The sequence below is a fragment of the Penicillium solitum genome (assembly GCF_028829755.1).
Source record: "Penicillium solitum strain IBT 25940 chromosome Unknown utg000003l_segment0_segment0, whole genome shotgun sequence".
In the NCBI taxonomy this organism is placed as follows: domain Eukaryota; kingdom Fungi; phylum Ascomycota; class Eurotiomycetes; order Eurotiales; family Aspergillaceae; genus Penicillium; species Penicillium solitum.
Genome location: NW_027072123.1, coordinates 3,074,362 through 3,088,579, shown reverse-complemented (window position 1 = coordinate 3,088,579; position 14,218 = coordinate 3,074,362). Strand labels below are relative to the sequence as shown.

The following is a 14,218-nucleotide window of genomic DNA, read 5'->3' as shown; positions in this document are numbered from 1 at the left end:
CCGCAAGCCTTGTAAATGCGCGTTGAACGGTCGAAAGGCGTTGGCACGGGCAGTGGGTACAGATTGTGGATATGTAGTCGGAAGGCGGGAGGGAGTACTTGTGTCCACGTCGTTGCGCCGTCCTCTCTTTCGCCTAGTCGGGGATGTTGAGTAGGAACATCAAGACTTAACAGAGCTTAAGCCCTCGTCATCGTAAGCGCCAGTCAACGCCTGAGAGAATGGGGAGATCGGTGATTGTACCGGGAGAAAAGCTTCATTACTGCCGACTTCCCTACGTGGCGGTGTAGCTGGCGGTATAGAAGCAGATGGCCGCTCTGCGTAGCAGGAATACACACTCTCTCCCTTCTCTCTCTCTGTGTTTCTGTCTCTCGCACATAGCCAAAGTCTACACCACGTTCGATTACAAAGAAGGCATCACAATCGAATAAAATGCGTTTTATTTTACTAACCTACTCGACTAATACAGCACCTAGTTTCTCTGGGACGGAAACTATTGGAATAAGCCTGGGGACGGATGCATATTTGTTTTAGTTTGCGTGTTATATCTTAGCACCGGTCATGAGGGAGCGGGATGTCCTCGTTGCGCCGGCGTACCATGAGCTTTGTGGTTGGATGCATACGAACGCTAAAAGCGTGACGGTAGTATTTGTCATCGTCTCCTGGTACAGGCTTCACATCATACTGAATCAGTATATGAGCGAGGAGAATCTTGATTTCCTTCGAGGCGAAGAACCGCCCGGGACAAGCGCGTGGGTTCCAGCCGAAGCCGATGTGATCACCGTTGGTATTCTCCAATTGAGCGGTGAAGGCCTTGTCTGGATCCTCGCGCATGCGCATAAATCGGTAGGGATCATAATTTTCGGGGTTTTCCCACACATCAGGGTTGTTCATGCGGTCTGCAGCCACAGCGGCCAACTCGCCCTTGGGAATGAAGAGGCCATTGGATAGAGTGATGTCTCTGAGAGCGGTACTGCGCATAGTGGCGCACTCGACCGGCTTGATTCGCTGCGTCTCTTTCATGCAGCTGTCGAGGAGCTTCAGCTTGAACAGAGAGGCAGGCGTCCAGCCCCCTTCTCCGATTACAGTGCGGATCTCTTGGCGGAGAGGCTGAATAAGGTCTGGGTGCCTGGCAATGTCCACAAGGGCACCGACGAAAAGATCCGTCGAGGCGTAGATGCCGGCGAAATCCATAGCGAGCTGAGCACCCGCCACATCGTACCAGCGGCCGTCGGCGGTGTCTTCAAACCATTGCATGGTATCGACGTACTGGGGCGGCTGCACGCCCTTCGCTACACATGCGGCCTTTTCAGCACGTCGTCGCTGAATCTCAGGATCAATGATCTTTCGTGCGCGGCGCACTTGGTCACGCAATTTGCGTCCTTGCGGTTGAAACCAGTGAGCGAGCGGTCGCAGTAGCATGGGCCATACGCGAAGTTGGCGAGCTTGTACCGCCACACTCACGGCATGGTTCTTTGCAATATCCAGCCACTCCTCATTGTGGCAGATTTTGTCGCCGACCATAATGAGTGTGACTGTTCGTGTGACAAGGTCCAATCCATTGGAATAGACAGGTGCGGTTTGCCACTCTAGTATATTCGCGGTATGTCAGCCAGAGGCTCAATGCTCAAGACAGAAAAATTGACACTTACCCTCGCTTTTACCGAACAACTTGGCAATAGTAGCGTCGGCCAAGGTAGCCAATGGCTTTGTGTACTTGGGGGCTTGGGTTTGTAACTGGTTCAAAACAACTTTGTTGACAAGATGTGCATCCTGGCAGATTTCCTTGAACCCGTCGAATCCAGGGAGATGAGAGTGAAAGTCCTATACATTCATCAGAATCTTAGAGACGTCATTGAGTTACAACAATGGAAAATTCAGAGGTCATACATCCGCCAAAAACTTGTACATGCACATATCTTTGATTTTCCGAAACTCGTCGGCCATGGACGATGGGAGGATGGTGCAATAGCCGGAATCAACAATGAAGCGCAGGGGCTTGTCGTTTTTCGAGAACCAAGCTTCGATCCAGCTCGGACCATACGTATCGAAGTCCTGCCTAGCCCTCATGGTCGTCAACTCCCACCATTTTTTGGGATTATAGACTTGCAGTTCGGACTGGCGCCCCCGCAAACGGTAGGCGATGAGACTAAGAAGCACTGCGACCGCCACAAGGGCTTGAGGGGTCGATACCCATTGGTACGATTCGACGGTCAGAAGAACCTGGCCGAGCATTGCGTGAGACAGATAGGACCTATGCACACCAGTGGAAAAGAAGAAAGAGCGAAGAATGAGAGCGCTGCGACGGTTTATAATCGAATAACAGCACTAATGCTTCTGGGATTTTGTGGCCGAGAGCACTCTTCCAGTCAACCTTGAAAAAAAAAAAAACCCCCCCCAATCGAAGTTTACCTGGATGGGGCAGTTCGGTTGTTTCCTTTAGGAGCAGCTTCACCGAGCAGCACAAGAACAATCCGAGTGAAAAACTCGGTTTCACCTTGATACAGCCAATTGATATTCACGTTTGATTCATTCAGCCTCGTGTGACCGAATAACGCCGTATGGAGGAATGGCTATTCGTGCACCGAATGACGCCGGGAGGGTTTGCTAGGTGCCGAGCTTGCATTGCTGGGAAGTGGGGGCATTTGAGTACTAGAATGGATCTTGAAATTGTCCGAATCTAGATGAGTACTGATACGTGCAAGTAAATATAACGACGGTATCGGTTGCAAGGCCGGCTTGTTCGCTCAGAGATTCAACTCTGCGATTCTGTAAGAACAAATGTTGTGCCCGGCATGCAGTGAGAAGATCTACTGACGCAAGACAAGGTTTAATCCCAATCCTATCGCCCAAAAACAGGATCAGCAGTTATGGATCAAGCCAACTATCCAAACGAGCCAATTGTGGTAGTGGGAAGCGGTTGTCGGTTTCCAGGTGGTGTCAACACACCATCAAAACTTTGGGAGCTGCTCAAAGAGCCCCGGGATGTACAGACCAAGATCCCTAAGGAGAGATTTGACGTCGATACATTTTACAGCCCCGATGGCACTCACCCCGGGCGCACGAACGCACCCTTTGCATACTTGCTGCAGGAGGATCTACGCGGTTTTGATGCCTCTTTCTTCAACATCCAAGCTGGAGAGGCCGAAACGATTGACCCACAGCAAAGGCTGCTGCTGGAGACGGTCTATGAAGCTGTATCCAACGCAGGCCTACGGATCCAAGGCCTTCAAGGATCCTCTACTGCTGTGTACGTCGGTATGATGACGCATGACTATGAGACTATCGTGACGCGTGAATTGGATAGTATTCCTACATACTCTGCCACGGGGGTAGCTGTCAGTGTGGCCTCCAACCGTGTATCATACTTCTTCGACTGGCATGGGCCGAGTGTGAGTGCCACTCATTGAGCGAGCCCGACTTCGTCAAGTGCTGACAGATTCCTGACTGATTCTGCAGATGACGATCGACACAGCCTGTAGTTCATCCTTAGCTGCCGTGCATCTGGCCGTCCAACAGCTTAGAACGGGCGAGAGTACCATGGCGGTTGCAGCCGGTGCGAATCTGATATTGGGCCCCATGACCTTTGTAATGGAGAGCAAATTGAACATGCTGTCCCCCAATGGTAGATCTCGAATGTGGGATGCTGCTGCCGATGGATATGCCAGAGGAGTAAGTTGACAATGCATCAATTCCTTTCAAAAAAAGCAAGATGGCACTGACCTCCTGTAACTGCTTTTTAGGAAGGTGTTTGCTCTATTGTCCTGAAAACGCTGAGCCAGGCACTGCGCGACGGGGACAGTATCGAGTGTGTTATCCGAGAGACCGGTATCAACCAAGATGGCCGAACGACAGGTATCACAATGCCAAACCATAGCGCACAAGAAGCCCTCATTCGGGCCACATATGCCAAGGCTGGTCTTGATATTACCAACCCCCAGGAACGCTGCCAGTTCTTTGAAGCCCATGGTAAGTGGTATTCCCTGGAAGTATCAGCCTTATGGAAGTTGCAGAAAGTCTCTCTCTCCCTAACACGAAGATCCCAGGAACTGGTACACCAGCCGGTGACCCACAGGAAGCTGAGGCTATTGCAACAGCCTTCTTCGGACACAAGGATGGAACAATCGACAGCGACGGCGAGAAAGATGAGCTTTTTGTCGGCAGCATCAAGACAGTTCTCGGTCACACGGAAGGCACTGCTGGTATTGCGGGCTTAATGAAGGCATCGTTTGCTGTACGAAATGGCGTGATCCCGCCAAACCTGCTGTTTGAGAAGATCAGTCCCCGTGTCGCTCCGTTCTATACGCACTTGAAAATTGCAACGGAGGCCACAGAATGGCCGATTGTTGCGCCCGGGCAGCCTCGCAGAGTCAGCGTTAATTCATTTGGTAAGGATTCAACTGCACTTCTTGAGAACGAAAGTGAAGTTAGCTAAACATATAAACACATCAGGATTTGGTGGTACAAATGCCCATGCTATTATCGAAGAGTATATGGCTCCTCCACACAAGCCGACAGCAGTGGTAACAGAGGTGACCTCAGATGCAGATGCATGCAGCTTGCCCCTTGTGCTTTCATCGAAGTCGCAGCGCTCCATGAAGGCAACGCTAGAAAATATGCTCCAATTTCTGGAAACGCATGATGACGTGGACATGCATGATATCGCATATACCTTACTTGAGAAACGGTCTATCTTGCCCTTCCGTCGTGCGATTGCAGCACACAACAAGGAAGTAGCCCGCGCGGCACTGGAGGCTGCCATCGCGGACGGTGAGGTCGTCACCGACTTCCGCACCGACGCGAATGACAACCCTCGCGTACTAGGTGTCTTTACTGGCCAAGGTGCACAGTGGCCGGGCATGCTGAAGAAGCTCATGGTGGGTATGCCATTTGTGAGAGGCATTCTCGAAGAGCTGGATAATTCACTGCAAACACTGCCTGAAAAGTATCGGCCTACGTGGACACTGTATGACCAGCTCATGCTTGAAGGGGATGCCTCAAACGTCAGACTCGCCAGCTTCTCCCAGCCTCTATGCTGCGCCGTACAAATCGTTCTGGTCCGACTTCTCGCTGCAGCTGGTATCGAGTTCAGTGCAATTGTCGGCCACAGTTCAGGTGAGATTGCCTGTGCCTTTGCGGCAGGATTCATCAGTGCCACTCAAGCTATCCGTATTGCGCATCTGCGTGGAGTTGTGTCCGCGGAGCATGCCTCTTCTCCAAGCGGCCAGACAGGCGCTATGCTAGCGGCAGGTATGTCGTACGATGACGCAAAGGAACTATGCGAGCTCGAAGCCTTTGAGGGTCGGGTCTGCGTCGCCGCTAGCAATTCACCGGATAGTGTGACCTTCTCCGGCGACATGGATGCTATCCAGCACGTTGAAGGTGTCTTGGAGGATGAATCCACTTTTGCCAGAATCTTGAGAGTTGACAAGGCCTACCATTCGCATCACATGCACCCATGCGCAGCTCCATATGTCAAGGCATTGCTGGAGTGCGACTGTGCTGTTGCCGATGGCCAAGGTAACGATAGTGTTGCTTGGTTCTCTGCCGTCCACGAGACCAGCAAGCAAATGACTGTACAGGATGTGATGCCCGCTTATTGGAAAGACAATCTCGTCTCTCCGGTCTTGTTCTCGCAGGCTGTGCAGAAAGCAGTCATCACTCATCGTCTAATCGACGTCGCCATCGAAATTGGCGCCCACCCTGCTCTCAAGGGTCCGTGTCTAGCCACCATCAAGGATGCTCTTGCCGGTGTGGAGCTGCCGTATACCGGGTGCTTGGCACGAAACGTTGACGATGTGGACGCTTTTGCTGGAGGTCTGGGATACATTTGGGAGCGTTTCGGAGTTCGGAGTATCGACGCCGAGGGCTTCGTACAACAAGTCCGGCCCGATCGTGCCGTTCAAAACCTGTCAAAGTCATTGCCCACATACTCTTGGGATCATACTCGTCAATACTGGGCAGAATCTCGCTCCACCCGCCAGCATCTTCGTGGAGGTGCGCCCCATCTTCTGCTTGGAAAGCTTTCTTCTTACAGCACAGCATCGACCTTCCAGTGGACAAACTTCATCAGGCCCCGGGATCTGGAATGGCTCGACGGTCATGCGCTACAAGGCCAGACTGTGTTCCCCGCTGCTGGGTACATAATTATGGCCATGGAAGCTGCCATGAAGGTGGCTGGTGAGCGTGCCGCCCAAGTTCAGCTCCTGGAAATCTTGGACATGAGCATCAACAAAGCCATCGTGTTTGAAGATGAAAACACCTCCGTGGAGCTGAACTTGACAGCCGAAGTCACCAGTGACAATGATGCGGATGGCCAAGTCACGGTCAAATTTGTTATTGATTCCTGTCTGGCAAAGGAGAGTGAGCTTTCGACATCCGCCAAAGGCCAAATCGTCATAACCCTTGGCGAGGCATCACCGTCATCGCAGCTTTTGCCGCCACCTGAGGAAGAGTACCCCCAGATGAACAATGTCAACATCGATTTCTTCTATCGGGAACTTGACCTCCTTGGGTATGACTACAGCAAAGACTTCCGTCGTTTGCAGACCATGAGAAGGGCCGACTCCAAAGCTAGCGGCACCTTGGCTTTCCTTCCACTTAAGGATGAATTGCGCAATGAGCCCCTCTTGCTCCACCCAGCGCCCCTGGACATCGCGTTCCAGACTGTCATTGGAGCGTATTCCTCTCCAGGAGATCGTCGCCTACGCTCATTGTACGTGCCTACTCACGTTGACAGAGTGACTCTGATTCCATCGCTCTGTATATCGGCGGGTAATTCTGGTGAAACCGAGCTTGCGTTTGACACAATCAACACACACGACAAGGGTGATTTCCTGAGCGGCGACATCACGGTGTACGATTCGACCAAGACAACGCTTTTCCAAGTTGATAACATTGTCTTTAAGCCTTTCTCTCCCCCGACTGCTTCGACCGACCACCGAATCTTCGCAAAGTGGGTCTGGGGACCCCTCACGCCCGAAAAACTGCTGGAGGACCCTGCGACGTTGATCATAGCTCGGGACAAGGAGGACATTCTGACCATCGAGCGAATCGTTTACTTCTACATCAAATCCTTCCTAGCCCAGATAACCCCCGACGACCGTCAAAATGCCGACCTCCATTCCCAGAAGTACATTGAATGGTGTGACCAGGTTCAGGCCGATGCTCGGGCTGGCCACCATCAGTGGTACCAGGAGTCTTGGGAGGAGGACACTTCTGTTCACATTGAGCAAATGTGTGAAAGGTACACCCAAAGCTGTTCCGTGTTTTTTCATTCTTTTATATTAACCTTTTACTTGAAGCAACTCGTCCCACCCACATGTGCGCCTGATCCAAAGGGTAGGCAAAGAATTAATTTCAATTGTTCGCGGGAACGGGGATCCTTTGGATATCATGAACCGCGATGGGTTGTTCACCGAGTACTATACCAACAAGCTCGCCTTTGGCTCAGCAATACACGTCGTTCAGGATCTGGTTAGCCAAATTGCTCATCGCTACCAATCCATTGATATCCTTGAGATCGGTAAGTCGAATCTGAAATGTAAGTAACTAGGCAGTTTGCTAATCTGTCGTTCGCTTTTTAGGCTTGGGTACAGGCATCGCCACGAAGCGCGTTCTTGCATCACCTCAACTTGGTTTCAACAGTTACACTTGCACTGACATCTCGGCGGATGTTATTGGCAAGGCCCGTGAACAACTTTCCGAATTCGACGGTCTCATGCAGTTTGAGGCACTAGACATCAACAGAAGCCCAGCAGAGCAAGGATTCAAGCCTCACTCCTACGATCTGATTATTGCATCCGATGTCCTCCATGCCAGCTCCAACTTCGAGGAAAAATTGGCTCACATAAGGTCCTTGCTCAAGCCGGGTGGTCACTTGGTTACTTTCGGGGTCACCCATCGCGAGCCTGCTCGCCTCGCCTTCATCTCTGGGCTTTTCGCTGATCGATGGACTGGAGAAGACGAAACTCGTGCTTTGAGTGCCTCGGGGTCCGTTGACCAATGGGAGCATACCCTCAAGAGAGTTGGGTTCTCTGGCGTCGATAGTCGGACACTTGATCGAGAGGATGATTTGATCCCGTCTGTCTTCAGTACACATGCTGTGGATGCCACCGTTGAGCGTTTGTATGATCCACTTTCTGCTCCATTGAAGGACTCATACCCGCCATTAGTGGTTATCGGTGGCGAATCGACAAAAACCGAACGCATTTTGAACGACATGAAAGCTGCCCTACCGCATAGACACATCCACTCCGTCAAGCGGCTGGAAAGTGTTCTCGACGACCCGGCCTTGCAGCCTAAGTCGACTTTTGTCATCCTCTCGGAACTTGATGATGAAGTGTTTTGCAACCTTGAAGAGGACAAGTTTGAGGCAGTCAAGTCTCTTCTCTTCTACGCCGGACGCATGATGTGGCTGACAGAGAATGCCTGGATTGATCATCCCCACCAGGCCAGCACCATCGGAATGTTGAGGACAATCAAGCTCGAGAACCCTGACTTGGGAACGCACGTCTTCGATGTCGATACTGTGGAGAACCTAGACACCAAATTCTTCGTTGAGCAACTTTTGCGCTTCGAGGAGAGCGATGATCAGCTTTTGGAATCAATAACATGGACTCATGAGCCCGAAGTGTACTGGTGCAAGGGTCGTGCCTGGGTCCCTCGTTTGAAGCAGGATATTGCTAGGAACGACCGTATGAACTCGTCTCGTCGTCCAATTTTCGGTAACTTTAATTCGTCCAAGACGGCCATTGCACTGAAAGAGGCGAGGGGAGCATCCTCATCGATGTACTATCTTGAGTCAACCGAGACGTGTGATTCGTTAGAAGACGCTCGTCATGCTGGAAAAGCAACTGTTCGTGTTCGCTACGCTCTTCCCCAGGCAATTCGCGTGGGCCATCTCGGATACTTCCATGTCGTGCAGGGCAGTATTCTGGAGAATACATGTGAGGTGCCTGTAGTCGCCCTGGCTGAGAAGAATGGATCTATACTGCATGTACCGAGAAACTACATGCATAGTCTGCCCGATAACATGGCGGAAGGCGAGGATAGTTCCTTCTTGTTGTCCACAGCTGCAGCCCTCCTTGCCGAAACAATTCTCTCTAGCGCTCAGTCCTTTGGCTCTGATGCATCAATTCTGATTATGGAGCCCCCAATCTTCTGCGTCAAAGCAATTCTGGAGTCGGCCAAAACCTACGGTGTTCAGGTTCATTTGGCAACAACTCTGTCCGACGTCAAAACTATTCCGGCTCCTTGGATCCGATTACATGCCAAGGAAACCGACGCTCGGCTGAAACACAGCCTGCCGACAAACATGATGGCATTCTTTGACTTGTCTACCGACCGGACTGCTGCCGGGATAACCAACCGTTTGGCCAAGTTGCTACCACCCAGTTGCTTCATGTACAGTGGTGACTATCTTATCCGAAGTACAGCTTCCACATACAAAGTTAGTCATGTTGAGGATATTCCAATCCTCGAGCACTCTGTGGCAATGGCAAAAAATACCGTCTCTGCGTCGACTGTCGACGACACTGAGAAAGTTATTACAGCCACACAAATTATCTTGCCTGGTCAGCTCTCTGTCAACCACAATGACCAACGCTTCAATCTGGCCACCGTCATCGACTGGAAGGAAAATGAGGTGTCCGCTAGGATTTGCCCCATCGACTCTGGTAACTTATTTTCCAACAAGAAGACGTATTTGCTTGTTGGTCTTACCGGGGACCTTGGTCGCTCTCTCTGTCGCTGGATGATCTTGCATGGCGCCCGCCATGTTGTGCTCACTAGCCGGAACCCTCGACTTGATCCCAAATGGATCGCCAACATGGAGGCACTTGGTGGTGACATCACCGTTCTGTCAATGTAAGTTGATTGATATCACATCACACCTTGCTACCACATCCTCGTTTACTTATCCAATTACTTTCTTTAGGGATGTTGCCAATGAGGATTCAGTCGATGCTGGCCTTGGCAAGCTTGTCGATATGAAGTTGCCACCTGTTGCCGGCATCGCGTTCGGGCCTTTGGTGCTGCAGGATGTCATGCTGAAGAACATGGACCACCAGATGATGGACATGGTGTTGAAGCCCAAGGTACAAGGAGCACGCATTCTTCATGAACGGTTCTCCGAACAGACGGGCAGCAAGGCGCTCGACTTCTTCATCATGTTTTCGTCCATTGTTGCAGTTATTGGCAATCCTGGCCAGTCCAACTATGGCGCTGCGAATGCCTACCTACAGGCTCTGGCCCAGCAACGGTGCGCCAGAGGATTGGCGGTATTTTCTACCCCTGAATTATCATGCATCGACGTCAAGTTACTAACGCACAACCACAGGGATCAACCATCGATATTGGTGCCGTTTACGGTGTAGGGTTTGTCACGAGGGCCGAGATGGAGGAGGACTTTGATGCTATCCGTTTCATGTTTGACTCAGTTGAAGAGCATGAGCTGCACACGCTTTTCGCCGAAGCGGTCGTGTCTGACCAGCGTGCCCGGCAGCAACCACAGCGCAAGACGGTCATTGACATGGCGGACCTTGAGCTTACCACGGGTATCCCAGATCTTGACCCTGCGCTTCAAGATCGAATTATTTACTTCAACGACCCTCGTTTCGGAAACTTCAAAATTCCCGGTCAACGCGGAGACGGTGGCGACAATGGATCAGGGTCTAAAGGCTCCATTGCCGACCAGCTCAAACAAGCAACAACTTTAGACCAAGTTCGGCAAATCGTGATTGGTAAGTTATCTCTCATGCGTTTCCTGATATCGAGTTCAAACTAACAAAGTTGCAGATGGTCTATCTGAGAAACTCCGTGTTACCCTCCAAGTTTCGGACGGGGAGAGCGTGGACCCAACCATTCCTCTCATTGATCAAGGTGTCGACTCCTTGGGTGCAGTGACTGTCGGCTCATGGTTCTCAAAGCAACTCTACCTTGACCTCCCACTCTTGAGGGTACTTGGCGGTGCTTCTGTCGCTGATCTTGCCGACGACGCGGCCACCCGACTCCCAGCTACATCCATTCCGCTGCTGTTGCAAATTGGTGATTCCACGGGAACCTCGGACAGCGGGGTTTCTCCGACACCAACAGACAGCCATGATGAAGCAAGCTCTGCTACCAGCACAGATGCGTCGTCAGCCGAAGAGGATGAAGAGCAAGAGGACGATAATGAGCAGGGAGGCCGTAAGATTCTTCGTCGCGAGAGGTTGTCCCTTGGCCAGGAGTATTCCTGGAGGCAGCAACAAATGGTAAAAGATCATACCATCTTCAACAACACTATTGGCATGTTCATGAAGGGTACCATTGACCTCGACCGGTTGAGGCGGGCTCTGAAAGCCTCATTGCGCCGTCACGAGATCTTCCGTACGTGCTTTGTTACTGGCGATGACTATAGCAGCGATTTAAATGGTCCCGTCCAAGTGGTTCTCAAGAACCCGGAGAACAGAGTGCACTTTGTTCAGGTGAACAACGCTGCGGAGGCAGAGGAAGAGTACCGGAAACTCGAGAAGACAAAATATAGCATCTCCACAGGTGACACTCTCAGACTCGTTGATTTCTACTGGGGCACAGATGACCACCTGTTGGTAATCGGCTACCACAGATTAGTTGGTGATGGCTCAACAACAGAAAACCTGTTCAATGAGATCGGGCAGATTTACAGCGGGGTGAAAATGCAGCGACCATCGACCCAATTCTCTGATCTAGCCGTCCAACAGCGGGAAAACCTGGAAAATGGGCGAATGGGGGACGATATCGCGTTCTGGAAGTCCATGCATAGCAAAGTCTCGTCATCTGCGCCAACCGTGCTTCCCATCATGAATCTGATCAATGACCCTGCTGCCAATTCAGAGCAGCAGCAAATACAGCCATTCACGTGGCAGCAGTATGAAGCAATTGCTCGTTTAGATCCCATGGTCGCCTTCCGAATCAAAGAGCGGAGCCGCAAGCACAAGGCAACCCCCATGCAGTTCTACCTAGCCGCCTACCACGTTTTGTTGGCGCGTCTTACCGGCAGCAAAGACATAACCATCGGCCTCGCCGAAACCAACCGATCCACCATGGAAGAAATTTCGGCGATGGGCTTTTTCGCTAACGTGCTTCCCCTGCGCTTTGATGAGTTCGTCGGCAGCAAGACATTCGGCGAGCACCTTGTAGCCACCAAGGACAGTGTGCGTGAGGCCATGCAACACGCGCGGGTGCCGTATGGCGTCATCCTCGACTGTCTAGGCCTGAATCTCCCTACCTCAGGCGAGGAACCCAAGACTCAGACACACGCCCCCTTGTTCCAGGCTGTCTTTGATTACAAGCAGGGTCAAGCGGAGAGTGGCTCAATTGGCAATGCCAAAATGACGAGTGTTCTCGCTTCCCGTGAGCGCACTCCTTATGACATCGTTCTCGAGATGTGGGATGACCCTACCAAGGACCCACTCATTCATGTCAAACTTCAGAGCTCGCTGTATGGCCCTGAGCACGCTCAGGCCTTTGTAGACCACTTTTCTTCAATCCTCACTATGTTCTCGATGAACCCGGCTCTGAAGTTGGCCTAGATCGTTCAGCGCCGTGAATTCAGATGTGTGGTTTGAGTGTTGTTCATGATAAAGATGGATTAGAAATTGGCAATAGAGCAGATGGCAAATCTATCCTGAATTCGGCTTCAATTGACACACGCATATTCATCTACAAATAGCGAATTCGTCTTGTATCTTTGTCAAAATTACTTCTACCTTCGTTGCTCTTCTTTATTGCAGCAATCGTAACATCAAGTTAGATAGCGCGGTTCAGAGTACCGTAACGGTGATAAATATACCTCGGTAGCGCGTTTCGAAAGACTCTGTGAGGAAGGTGAAACCTCCAAGGCTTGGAATTGATTTCAATCCATCCTGTATATAAATTCGACGCCATTGCAAATAGTTCCATAGTTACTGGTTTAGTGCCTTGTTGTGGTGATCGAGTGGTTTTAGATGTCTGTCATGCCTGTTCAGAACGAGCCTTCCATGATCTATCCAAAATATGTTCACGAAATATTTATGAGATGGTCGCGACCACTATAACTAAATCACCCTTGGAAGGTGAGCATTCAAACCGTGTAAGATTAGAACTATTCAAATTTGTTCAGTAAAAATGTGGTATGGACTAGGCATGAGAGCCAGAGCCTTGCTATATACCCTGTTGTCTCACCTAGACAAATGAACCTGACATCTTGACCTTTTGATATAGCTGTTGGAAGCGCTTGACCGTCTCCTGGACATCACTCGGTCTGTTGGGAAAATTATGCTTTCCCTGAAACTCGAGTACATCTGCATTCTGAGGCAGGTAATGTGTTTCAACCATCTGTCTCGACCCTTGGAGAGCAAAATCTTGACGACCGTGAAGATGCAGTGTCGGCACGTTGATTATTAGCTTGTCGTCGTCGTCTTGCGCCTCGGCTCTCATGTAATCTCTGGCTTCATCGCTATAGAAACAGCAAATCAAAACAGCAATGCTCATTTTCGGAAACCATGGCAGTTTTCCCATTTGCTGTTGATGGAGCAGCAAAGTGGCGACCAATGCGCCCTCGGAGAAGGCCACTATGCCGACAATGGGTGCCTGTGGGTTAGTTATAGACCAATCTTGGACGGTCTTTTGCACAGGCCCGATCACAGCCGCTACTCTATCGCCCACCGTGGGGGTTGTCGTGTTTGTAACGGCGTCATGATGCTTTTGGAACCAGGTGTAGTATGGACCCATGCCTTGGAAGACAGGAAGCACGCCGGGTCCGGGGCTGGAGCTAAACGGCGCGGTCGCATATACGAATTCAAACTCGTTTTTCAACGCCACGCGCAGTTTAGAGATCTGGACGCGGAATATGGCTGCTGAGCACCCGGCACCGTGGATGCATAAGAGAGCTTTTCTCGGTTTGCCTGGCGAGAAATCTGTAATCCTCGCTGGACTCATTTTCTCTTGTGGTGTGAGCTGTGACTTCGTCTGTTCTGGGGAATTTGTTAGTCATTACTGACAAGGAAATAACAACGACGTAGTATTGATCCTACCTGGCAACCAAAGGGGATGAACCACACCAATACGCCTAATCTGAGATGACTGTTCTGCTGTGATTCCTGTGCTTGGTAACCGAAATCAGTCGACAAAGCCAACTTGCCTCCGTGGGAGTGCATGAAGACTTTTGAAACTATCGGCATTTTGCTAACGCCGAACAACGCCGTATCCCGATGGCGCCGCA

The 14,218-nt window shown here is 51.0% G+C and overlaps 3 protein-coding genes across 3 annotated transcripts; 1 reads left to right on the top strand and 2 right to left on the bottom strand.

Annotated features, from left to right (window-relative positions):
* Positions 1–546: 546 nt before the first annotated feature.
* On the bottom strand, positions 547–2,232 carry N7455_005096 (cytochrome P450; the record flags this gene model as incomplete). Its single annotated transcript, XM_065604952.1, has 3 exons — positions 547–1,586; positions 1,650–1,821; positions 1,888–2,232. 3 exons carry the CDS (start codon positions 2,230–2,232, stop codon positions 547–549), a joined length of 1,557 nt encoding a protein of 518 aa, XP_065461852.1.
* A 635-nt stretch (positions 2,233–2,867) lies between these two features.
* Positions 2,868–12,548, top strand: N7455_005095 (polyketide synthase; the record flags this gene model as incomplete). The annotated part of the gene is made up of 10 exons (XM_065604951.1): positions 2,868–3,389; positions 3,457–3,669; positions 3,741–3,966; positions 4,044–4,385; positions 4,450–7,243; positions 7,302–7,522; positions 7,584–9,864; positions 9,935–10,277; positions 10,337–10,739; positions 10,795–12,548. The coding sequence occupies 10 exons, from the start codon at positions 2,868–2,870 to the stop codon at positions 12,546–12,548; spliced, it is 9,099 nt and encodes a 3,032-aa protein (XP_065461851.1).
* A 631-nt stretch (positions 12,549–13,179) lies between these two features.
* On the bottom strand, positions 13,180–13,935 carry N7455_005094 (oxidoreductase; the record flags this gene model as incomplete). The annotated part of the gene is made up of 1 exon (XM_065604950.1): positions 13,180–13,935. One exon carries the CDS (start codon positions 13,933–13,935, stop codon positions 13,180–13,182), a length of 756 nt encoding a protein of 251 aa, XP_065461850.1.
* Positions 13,936–14,218: the final 283 nt, after the last annotated feature.